This window comes from Geospiza fortis, unplaced genomic scaffold (assembly GCF_000277835.1).
Source record: "Geospiza fortis unplaced genomic scaffold, GeoFor_1.0 scaffold98, whole genome shotgun sequence".
Taxonomy (NCBI): domain Eukaryota; kingdom Metazoa; phylum Chordata; class Aves; order Passeriformes; family Thraupidae; genus Geospiza; species Geospiza fortis.
The window spans coordinates 11,270,404-11,282,829 of NW_005054306.1; the positions used below are offsets into that span (position 1 = coordinate 11,270,404).

Below are 12,426 nucleotides of genomic sequence, written 5' to 3' on the forward strand. Positions count from 1 at the left end.
AGTCAAAGCTAAGATTTGCAGCTCTTAGAGCAACACACTGTTTATTTGCCCCCTCTTGACTCTTTCTTCTCTCTGTAATCACCATTGATTACAAACTGGAAAAAAAGCTTCACTTCTCATATCAGAGAAAAGTGAAAACAGCAGGCAGATGAAAAATTATCTAGCCATGAAAATTAGCAGGGTAGATGATGCCCACAAATCTGCATTGGAAGTTACTTAGGAAGGGGACTTTCAAAACTGCTGAGAACACATAACTACAGTCATGAATTTGGGTTCCTCACTCCAGTATAACCAAGGCTACAAAACCTGCAAAATCTGCCTCAACCATAGAAAAGCCCAGAGACTTTTCTGTGAAAGAAACAGCTCACTCAGAGGGTCAGTGGCATGACAGCTCCAAAGAAATGTCCTAGAAAAACAGTAAAAAAGGATTTATCAAGATGCACTGGGGTCAGAAAGGGTGATTTTCATTTATAGCACTGTCTTTAGATTTCAAATATGAGGTAATCTGCATCTCAGCACAATCAAGATGAAAAATAGAGAAAAAAATTGCACCTTAATATGTTTCATACAATTAGTTTAAAAAAAAGTACAATTGAAAATAAAGAAAACTACTTTTCCAAACAAAACCACCTCAGCTGTTCAGTTCATGAGAACAGGAAAACACAGCTGTGTAGCTTTTTCATTCCTTACTGCATTTCACTCTCTTTTCTACTTTTCCTTTTTTTGTGTCCTATTTAATAAGCACAGAAACTTGGTTAGCTGACACCATTCCTTTTCTGGCATTTGTGTGCAGTTTAAGTCCAGAAAGCAACCTTCTGAAACAACCTGACAGCAGTACTTATTTTCATCTCTCCAGGTGTCTGGACCACATTGTTTCTGTCCTTTTCCAGCCACTCAGCTATCAGCACTGGAAAGAGACTCTACTTTTTACTGCTTTTGCTGCTGAATTTTTTGTGGTTGTTGCTGTTCCTGTTCCTGCATGCCTCCATCTCATTTTTGGTGTCAGGGACATAGGAGGAGACATTACAGCAGCACCAGAGTTATTCCAGTTCAATGGTTGTAAATGACCTTCTATCTTCCCATTTTGTCACACTAGAAAAGCCACTGTTGATATTTGCAATACCATCCAAAAGACTGTCAAGCTGGGGGCTTTCCTCGTTAAAAAAGAAGAAACAACTCATGGCATTAAAGGAGAGAAACTTGTCATGCTGAAAAGAAAGCCACACATTTTAAATGCTTCGGGGTGATGTGGGTTTTTTTTTTTTTTACTTTCTCTTGAATATTTAATGAAAGGTTAAAATATGTTAATGATGGTTGTTGCTATAGCAAGCTCAGGCATCTGTAGTTAAGTCTCTTGCTTAATTGTTTGTTGTTCTGGAGTGATGAGGTCATGTTAACATCATTGACCTTCTGGGCACATTTATTCTATCAAAATTAACATAGCAATGACCTGAGGAAACTCTCTGTTTTTTCTCCCTCCTGCTTAGGATGAGGACTAACATTTTACTAGTATCACCCTGGCATGCTTCAGCCCTGATCATGGAAAGATTTCTAGAGGGACACTGGTGGAACATTGCAAATAATATATACTGATTTTTTTTAATGTAGACTTAACTGCTGAGGCTTACTTCTGTATTTCATCAAAACTATTTTTCCTCCTAGCGATTCTATTTAAAAGTATTTTATATCAATAGACTTAATTTTGATAAATCATATACATAATTTTGATAAATCATATATAGCAAATAATTAAAAATAGATATTAAAAAATGGCATAAATGTCCTGAGGAAAGGAGGCATCATACATGGGAAATGGTTAGCTGATGAATTCTTCAACGACTATCATGATCAGATATTAAGTAATGGACACATTTAATAGAAAGAGACAACATATTTTGGTGCATTATTATCCTGTATATAAGCCTAAATCAACCAATTTGATTATTTTGTCTGGCTACATATTTTTTAAGACTCTTGCCTGTATTAAAGATTAACTGCAAATGCCCACATCAAATCCTTATTTCCCAAAATGCTCACAAGTCCAAGTGTGGAATCCTGATAGAAACTGAATGTGCTAGAAAAAAGCCATAGCACAGCTTTCTGATGGCTGAGGGAGACCAGCAGGCTGGAGGAGCCACATGCTCCTTGGCTACCTAATGATTTCGGAGAGTGGGTATATCTGTCAGCTGTTAAAGACAAAAATTTTTGGGATTGCTTTATAAACCAAAGATTATCCAAAGAGAGTGATCTCCCTCAAGGCAGCAAAGGTCCTTTTCTTTCATGTTTTGCTAGTAACCTCAAAGAGGACAACTAATAAAGTGAAACCTTGCTTCCATTAACAGGGAATTTAAAGGACAGGTGGATAAAGACTTCAAGAGCTGATGCCACAACAGTAAGTGGTATAAACAGATGCTGATCCTCTAGGCTGGCGTTGCTTCCTGAAAATATGCTTTCCCCTTAATGCCTATGGTCAGAAAGGGATATTTTAGTCAGAAGAGATCTTAATTCTCTCTTTCTCAACTTCTTTACATGATAGAACCTCAACAGCACATGGACTGAGGAAGAAATGTGTTATGTGGAGCATCCTACTTAGTTCCATTTTTAGTCTTTTCTGTAACTTTGGAGTCTCTGTGTTTGTGAGCAGGGGGAGACATGGCCACACACTGCCCTGGATGTCATGTTTCTGAGGGTTTTGGGCATTGCAGAAAAAAACCCACCTTACTTCATATTCACTATGTTGCTTAACTTAAACACAGTATGAATGTTGCACATAATTTAAAAATAAATACAAAGTATATTTTGAAATTAAATACTTCATGTTAAATTTCTGAAACACAATATTTCAAGTTTTTCCTGAGTTTTCAAGTGTTTCTCCTCACAAAAGAAGCAATTCAGCCAAACCAAGTGAAATTCATAGAAGGTTCAGCTATGGGTGAAAAGAACTGCGACCACAGTTTCACTCATACCTAGAAAAATTCTCATCTGTGTTTCGCTGGAAATGACCCCTAGAAATTTTTAGAAATAAAGGCCCTCTTCACTGGCACTTAAAGTCACTGCAGACTGCCAGAGCAGAACCTTTCAGATTTAATGAAAGCACAGATAATGCCTGAAAGCTATTAAAGCATAAAAATGCACAACAAGGCATTCCCTTCCAGAAAGAGGAAAAGGGCTGCATTCAGAGCACCATAATTTCAGAGCAAATCGGCACAAATCAGAAAAAGGGCCTTCTATGCCCAGAACAATGATAGGTCCTCCTTTAACAAAGGTGACATGGCTAAGAGGCCACAGGCGGCAGCCCAGAGGAGAATTTCTGCCTTACTCACAGGACATTTGCAGCAACAGTGGAAGTTCCCAGGGGAAAACCTCTCTTGTTTTGGGAAGTGAAGGTTACCAGCCAGTCTGAAAAATCACTCTGCCTGAACTTGTTTGCATCCACAAGTGATCCCAGCCTACACTTACCTTCTTCCTTTGGAGACTGTATGCTCATTTCTAATGCTGGTGCCATGAAATACTTTTCTTATGTTTTCAATTATGTTTTCATCAATATAGCTGTAGTCATGCTCTTCTTCCTCATCCTCTTCTGCCTCACAGTTTCTTGCTAGGCCTGAAAAATCAGCAAAAAATAACTCTAAGGAAATGGAAGACTCTGCCCTTGGTCTGGAGAAGAAAAATTGTACAATTCAAAAAGACAACCATAAAAGCAAAGAAAACAATGTTCTCTTCACTTTCATATTTTTCAGAGATCCTAAATGACTTGCTCAATTTCCTAAACAGTATCTGTGACTGAACAAGAACGAAAATGAGCTGAGCACTTCACAAGAGAGTCTTCACTCAAGAATTCCTATTTCAGTTTTTGCATAGGCATGTATTTCTAAGTTGACCACTCCCTGCTATCTATGCATGAATAACTTTAAAGTTTATTGAGAAGTTTAGCTGGTGTAATCACTAACAGCATAAAAGCAGGCAGATAAAATTATCTGATCATATTAAGAGAAGAGCAGTCCACCTCCCATGAGTTGCATGTACCATCCTTACCACAGATGCACTCCCATGCTTTTGTGTTTCATTGCCTGACAAGAGGAGCCCTGCAGCTAGGGAACCACGGTGTTGCCTTGGGATTTCCTGGAGCCAGAACCCCCCAGTTGCTTCTTATTTTGAAGGTGATATAGCAGAGACACGGAGTTGAGAATGGCATGAGGTTAAAATGAAAGGTTTTGAAGTGCATTTCTTTACGTCCACCTAGACTGGCCTGAAGCATCACTGAGGACAAACCTTTCAGAAAACAGCAGTGTTTTCCCACGAGATCAGAGATCCTCACTGGAGGCCTCTTAGTGGCTCCACTGCTGTGGTGGGCTCTACTCTGCATCTGGGAACTGTAACAACTTCACTTTGCAGGTCACAAAGGCTCTGGCTGCTGCCAAGAGGCCCCAGGGTCTCATCCCCTGCTTGGGTTATCCACCACTTCCCTGAGGCTAGAGGAAGCTCTGCAAGATGTGTGGGACCACTGAACTCATGGAACTAAACTCCGTAAGGATCGGTCCATGAGTGCCCCATTTCACCTTCAGAACCAGCCCATCCCTTAGCCCAGCCTGTGGTGGCAATATGACCAACCAGAGCTGAGATGATGGTGGCGATATCATCACAGACCCCTGCCAAGGCAAATCATCCTTACAGTTTATCAGGAAGTCTCATAGGTCATGGAGCTGAGAGGATACTGTGTTTTTAAAGCCAAAACTTTCACTTGAAATTGCAAACCAGTGTGCAATACTGTTGTGGGTACAGCTGTTCCTGGTTGATTCCTTTTCTAGAGCACAACCTGAAACAACATACATAGTGTGCTATCTGACCTCCCAGCAAGCCATGTTTGTCAAACAGGTTTTTCTTTATGAAACAAAACTTCTCAAATGAGAATTCTCCCAACCTTACGCTTTCAACCACTGTGTGCCCCTTCAACAAGAGAATAACTCTGTAATTTTCCAGCAGTCTCCAAATCCCACTTGTGCTCCTCCTGAGACTCTCCATGACTGAGAGAGTCAGTCAGTCTGACTGAGACTGAAAACTGGGTAATAGTAATTTCTTTCTGAAAGTGTGATCCTTTCCTTTATAGGTTTTCTAAGGCTGGAAATAAATACAAGGTTAATCAAGTATCTGTCTGGCTACACCAGTGCAGAGTTTATCACAGACCTATATCGCCATGAGTCCCCCACAGCTGAATTAGCAAAGTATTTCCAGATCTAGGCATCAAAAGGAAAAAGAATCCCAAAACAAAACCCCAAACATATGATTAGAAATGCACGGAATATCTCACATGTGGCCACTATCTTGTTAATAAACATTTCTGGGTTTGTAGTTCATTTGCAATTTGGCTGGGCTTGATATCGGTAAAAGCAAACTAATGAATAAAACAGGCACTGAAAGAATCAGCTAATCCCTGTGATTCAGTGAGGGAAATATTGTTTGTGCACTTAGACTTGCTAATACGGATATAAGGTACAGATTGCTCATGGATGGCATAGCCAGGCTTTCTTCTTTCCCAAACACATGTAAACAAATTGATACACTTCTAAGCAAGACAGCTCAAGGAGAAAGAATGTTGATGTCATCAGGCCAGACTAAATCACAGTCAGTCCCAAACCTGTTCAAAGTTCCTTTTGAAATAAATATATTTACACTTCAATAAAGCATTAAGCAATTAATGAGACAAGCTGAACTGTCCAAGGGGGATTCTGAACCCTGAAATCAATGCAATTTTCTTCTCTGTTTGAAAAAATGACCTATTAGCCTCAACACTGAATTACCGAATGAGATAGACCATCTCAGTCTGCCAAGGAAACAAGGCTTATGTCATTGTGCTGTCCATCCATCCATCAATCTCCTCAGTACTTTTACAAGTTTATTTCTGCCAATTTCAGTCAGATTTGAAAAGGGGACAGAAGTCTCACAGTGGTTACTAAAGCTAGAGCTGAATTAGTTCTTCTATTGAAAGAGAAGCATGCAAAACACAGCTGTTATCCACTCCATTTGGCAGCAGACGGCGGGATAAATCAGTGTGTGCATATTGGTTGGCCACTCAACACACACATAGCTCCAGACCTGCTCTTTTTCTTTTGATAGGAGCCCTGCAAGGAGAGTTTTGGTTATTATCAGGAAAGACAGAGAGGAATAGGGGACAACAGTCCTGAATACTTATTAAATAAAATTTCATTAATTCTGCTCTTCCTGGAACAATTTGTATAATTATATTTGCCTTTATAGTGGAAGGCTGGTGCTCTGCAGACTAAAAATTTCCATTAATGTCACTTGTATCCTTGAGTGAGTAGGATATATTGTGTTTTTCTCAGAATATGCTTGCTGTTTTTCACAAATTTCAAGGTAAGAAATGGTTGTCATAAGTCTCCATTTTGCCCTTCTTCAAAAGGTAGGCAACAGAAATGACCCAACTCATCAAGACCCTTGCTTGAAAGAGACAAGAGCTAGAGGCCCCAACTCATGTACGTGTACAACTCCGCACACCTGAATGCCTCTAGCCATGTGACCATAACATAGTTTTATAGCTATGGTAAATATTTCAGATCAGTTTTAACTCTGCATAAATTAACACTCAATCACACAGCATTTATTGTTTATTTATGCCTAACTTGAAAAAAGTAGTTGTGAAATATTCTGCATAATGATGTTATGAACTCAACATGGTAGCAGCACCACATCCTTATTTCTGCAATCACTTAAGTGAAAATGCACAGAACCAAAGGTATATGCATAAACCAAGCATTTTTTATGAGCAGCAGCATTTTATCTGCTGTGAGCCTGGTTCTGATGCTCCTCAGTGCTAATGAGAACTAATTCCTTAGGGAGTGCTGCTGAAAGCCGATCAGTGTTAGAAGAATCAGAGCCCATAAAACTAATGGACTGTTCCTTGAGCTGATATCCATCAACCATTATTTCATGTGATGATGTAGCATATCTTTAAAAACTGTTATGTGCCACAATCAAAATATTTCACATAAACTGTAGGGTTGCATTTAATGTGTGGGTAATATTTATCTTCCTCTGGAATCTCCTAAACTAATTTTTGGAAAATATTAGTCTGAATTCCTTTAAAAGAATCTTAAATTTCCTGAAATAGACAGCTGATGTTTTTCACTGTCCTTTTACTTTAAAATGTTTTTCTTTGTCAGTTTTTTTTCTGGTCTGTTTTGCTGGTTTTATTGAACTTTTTGAGACCTAGTTTCCACCATTTCACTACTGCCTCATATAAAGTAAATCCCCAGTGTAACAACAGCTCTTGCAGAGAGAAATGGTTGCCACAAGTTTTAAACAGTCTCATATTTCTTGCCTCATCATAAGTTCCTGCAAGAGGATGCAGAGTGGGGCTCAGGGCACCATCAGAGACGTTCAAGTGCTGCTCTGCACAGGACTGGGGGAGCAGAGCCAGCAGCACTGCCAGAGAGTGGGAAAGGGCACTCACATGAATCAAACCTTTGGTTTAACTGCATATTATGCTGTCATACCTCCTCCTTGTAACGCCTAAGCTCCTGCCTGAAATCTCTGAGTATTACTGCAATTAAAATAAGTCATATCTAATAAACCAGTGAAATTAGAGGGATTCAGAGCCTATGCTTTCTTCTCCCTGCTGTAAAACAAGTTAGAGTTTGGTTGAGAGTAAACCTGATTGAAAACATTTTAATATCATTTCCTAAAGTGTACTCACATCCTATAAAATGGTATGATCTCCATATTTTAAGTAATTTTCTTGCCTTTTTTTTAAACTTACCTCAGAAGATGTATCAGCCAAGGATAAATTCTCTGCTTACAGATGAAAACGCAAAAAGGTTTTTGTTTTTTATTTTATTTTAAAGAAAATTACAAGACCATGTGAGCCAAAGAATCTAATATCATTATTTCCCTAATCAAAGACCAAGCTGAGTGGGAAGTTGGAGGGAGTTGTCACACACACATACAGAAAAGGATTCCTAATTCATATTGTTTATTCCCATGCACCTAGTTCAGAACACTAGTACAAAATCCCTGTGACATCATCAAAAAAACCCAGCTTTTATTTTTTTAATAATTCATAATTCTACATTTTGATTTAAGTTTTTGGGGTTATTATGTTTAATTCTATTTAATATTTGTTTTAGAGCACAGTGCCAAAGTATTGTCTTCACTAATAGGACAGCAAGCTACTGGGGCAGAAGTTTCTTAAACCATCTTTGAAAATTTAGTAGACATATGTGCATCCTAAAGCACAAATGGAAGGCCCAATCCTCTTTTTTTTTTCTCCAGCCCACTAGCCTCCTAAATCAAGTGCCTAAAGACAGAATATATAAATACCTTCTCTAAAATATCATGACATGAATGAAAAAAATCAGCATAAACACTGTTTTGTTGCAGACTGTAACTATTCCAGAAACCTATGCCATGAACAAGATTATGTAATGTTCTAGAAACTCCACTTAGAATAAATTTCAAGGATAAAGAAAAACCGATGCAGCAGATTTCTGATGAGAGTTATTATCCTGCAGATATTGCTACCATTTTTAATTAATTCAACCTTAGTCAAATATAAGAAAATAAGATAATATCTTCAGTGGCCTATTCAGGTTTAATTGCAACAGAAGAAGAAGGTTCCATTTCTTAGAAACAAAGATAATAAATCCTATCTTTATTAACATGAACTCTGTACAGAAAGACAACAGAGGCTTTAAAATGGAGGAAAAAACGTTTTTCTTTTCAGAACTATCTGGCCTTTGGTAAGAAATAGAAATTGTTTCTGTAACTATGGGGGTTTTTGAGAGTACAGATTCAACATCCTTATTAGGAATTTGAAACAGGTTGGTGCTTTGGAGGGTGGCTTAACATTCATCAGCAGAAGTTTAAAGATTAGTCAGTGAATGGTGCATTTCCTCCCACTCAAAACCTACAGGAGTGTGTCTGTGTTATTAGTCTTGACATATTTTCTAATCCATTATCTTTTGAATTAGCAGAGCAGAGTACACCCTCTGAAACAGGCAAGCTTGCTGCTTGCAGCAGTGGACTCATGGGGATTCCTTGGCTGGCCAGGAAGAACTGTTCCATAATCTAATCTGCTCTCCTGTATAATTCTGCAATTATCTTTTAATCAAGCCAAATAATTTTGGACTATACTAACATAGAACTTTCAGGAAAAACTTTAGCTTTGATTTGTGTATGTCAGAGTACAATCCAGAGTACTATCACTGTTCTTTGGACTGGATCACATCTGCCTAGCTCAAACTCACACTATACTCCAATTTGGACAGAATTGGTAAAGGGATATACTCCAAGGCAATTAAATAAGAAGTAATTTCCTAGTCTTGCAAAAGAAGTGTAATTATGATACTACTTCATGATTTTCAGTGTGCATACTGAGAGAGGTACTAGGAGCTTGCTTGGAATCCTCAGTAACAAAAGCTATCCTGTATCTGATGTTCCATGATTAGCCTAAGCCAAAAGAGTGAATAGGATGAACTTCAAATTAACTAATTACAATTTTAATGAGAAATGAGCCAGGAGACCTGTGACTGATGGATTTTTGAATCAGATACATGGCTAAGAAATCAGATGCTTGGGAAGATTTAGTGCTGTAAATGTTTGCAGTACCAGTCATGCAAGCATTCAGCAGTCCTAACACCATTTTTTTCTCTAATATTCTTGGCCAAACACCCAAAGCTACTTGCAAAGCATGGGTCTCCAGCCATAAATTCATGGAATAACACAGGAAAAAATAAACCTGACTGATAGCTAAAGTTTAAAAAAATATGTCTTCTAGAAACAGGAGGAGTTAAGTCATCAGTCTACCATGACTAATGATGGTCTCAACCAGAAGAAAAGTAAACTCTGCTTTCTCTGAAGGGATGTCACAGCAAATATTAGGATCTTGATGCAATGAGTGCCAAAGGAAATAGAACAAGAACAATAAAGAAAAAATACTTTCAAACCTGAAAAAGGCCCTAGAAAAAGCATTCTTCTCAATTAGATTTTTTCAGAATTAAGAGCAAGTGAAGAATTGGCTAAGAAAAACAGAATTGTGCTAGAAGCTGAAAAATCACAATAAAAATCAAATGCTTTTGGAGATTATAAAGAAGGGTTATCAATGATATATAAATAAGGCTTAATGGGGTGGACAAAAGACTAATGCTATTACCTCTAGATGAATAAAGAGAGAGAAGGCAGACAGACTTCAAGCAGGGCAGATGGGACAGTCAGTAATATTGCAGCATTTCACCATGGTGCTGAAACACGTTCAGCAGAAGGTCCAAACCTGGAACTGTTGCAAAAAGTCCAAGTCTGTTTTCTGGTGTCCAGAACCACAAACTGCATGAGTTAACAAGCAGCATTAAGGAGAAGGAAGAAATCTTGCTGGTACCAGAGGCAGCTGGCTGCCCAGGGACAGGTGAAGAGTCCCCTGAGAGTTTCTGAGTCAGGATTTAATGGAGAGACCAATATGAGTGATGCTGTGGGTGCCTGCTACAGACACAGTGATTTATTAATGGAGCACTCGACGAGAGTGAGCTTCCTTTAGTAAGTTTGCAATGGGAAGAGCAGCTGAGATGGTTGTGCTGCCATCCAAAAGGACCTGAGCAGGTGGGAGAACTGGGCAGAGAGGGCTTCCATGAAGTCCAGTGAAAGAAAATGCAAGGCCTGGGAAGGAATGACTAGAAAGCAGCTTCGCCCAGGAAAATGTTGGGGTCCTGGAAGACAAACTGACCATGCTCCAGCAAGGTGTCCTTGTGGCAAAGTGGTCCAACACCCCCTGGGCTGCATTAGGCAAAGTGGTGCCAGCAGAAATCCTTGTCCCCCTGGTCAACACTGGTGAGAGTACACCTAGAATGTTGGGTCCAGATCTGGGCTCCCAGTACAAGAGGGACATGGATGTTCTGGAGCAAGTCCAGCAGAGGGTCATGAAGGCGATCAAGTGCCTGAAGCATCTGAAATAGAAGGAGAGGCTGAGAGGGCTGAGGCTGTTCAGCCTGGTGAAGAGAAGGCTCAGGGAAGATGTTATCACTGGGCATCAGTGCCTGCTGGGAAGATAGGAAGAAGATGGAGACAGACACTTCCAAGAGATGTCCAGATACAAAAGAAACACAAGCAGAAACAAATACCTTCACAGTAGAAAAATGGAAAGACCAAGTGACCTCCCAGTCCTGTTATTGAGCTGAAGCTTTAGTAAGAGTGGCTCCATACTGCTTTTCTCAGCCAATGGAGCTCAGCTTAGAAACTGCTGTACAATTCCTGCAACAGGCACAGGAAGTGACTCTATGACTTCATTTTTTGCACAAACTGAGAAGCTGAGTTCAGAAAAATATTTGAAGACTCTTCACCATAAAGGCTTTGAGACTTTAGCCTGTGTCATGTTTCTTGTCTGTGAGGAGTCTAGGCCAATAGAGTTAAGCATCTATTCAAGCACTGACTTTTGTGCTTGTGAATAAACCAGTCCTCAGCATAAATTTTATGTCTGCCTTCTTTCTCAAAGAGGTACTGGTCACATTTTCTTCAGGTGTGTTCCCTCTTCTTCCCATGTCTGCCTCACCCCACAAAGAGTAACCCAGGCAAATGATCCAATTAATCCCTGTAGCATGGACAATGGTTTTCAAAGTCAAGTCTCAGTGATTTACAGGAAGTGCCCTTAACAAAAAATGAGTACCACATTAACTTATGTTGGTATTCCTTTTTTTTTTGTGCGGTTCAAACTGAGGATACTGTCCTTTGTACCTGCTGGCATGTAAGCTTCACCATTTACCCCTATAAAATGTAATCAAATCAATTAACAGTGACAAAAAAAAAAAAGGACTGAAAATAGATTTTTCAAAGCCACAAAATAACAAATCTGGAATTTTATTTAAAAGCTGCCAGATAGCAAAATATTGCTCTGGTTTTGGCTGGTGCAGAATTAATTGTATTCACAAGTACAGGGCAGATTTGGATTCGTGCTGAACACAGGCTTGATAATATGGAGATTTTTTTTTATGTGCAAGGGCATTTTTTATGGGCAGAGCTTACACAGAGCCAAGGGCTTTTCTGCTTCTCATACTGCCATGGCTGGCAAGGGAAGTTGGAGTTTGGGACAGGTGACCCAAACTGACCAAAGGGATAGGAGGAGGAAAGGGGGGGGAGACATTTGGAGTGATGGAGTTTGTCTTCCCAAATCACTGTTACATGAGATGAGGCCCTGCTGTCCTGGAGATGGCTGAACACCTGCCTGCCCATGGGAAGCTGTGAATTAATTCCTTGTTTTTCTTTGTTTGTGTGAGTGGCTTTTGCTTCCCCGCCTTTATCTCAACCCACAAGTTTTCTGGTTTTTTCCCTTCCAATTCTCCCCCCCATCCTCCTGGTGGGGAGCGAGCAAGCAGCTGTGTGAGGCTTGGTTGCTGACAGGGGTTAAACCATGTCACATTCAATAATCAG

The 12,426-nt window shown here is 39.5% G+C and overlaps 1 protein-coding gene across 1 annotated transcript in view; it reads right to left on the reverse strand.

The window, feature by feature from the left end:
• Nucleotides 1–3,455: 3,455 nt before the first annotated feature.
• THEMIS (thymocyte selection associated) overlaps nt 3,456–12,426 on the reverse strand; it is a 70,847-nt gene continuing 61,876 nt past the window's right edge. Inside the window, 1 exon segment of the mRNA XM_005418472.2 lies at nt 3,456–3,604. Within this exon segment, the coding sequence (XP_005418529.2) occupies nt 3,456–3,604 (149 nt within the window).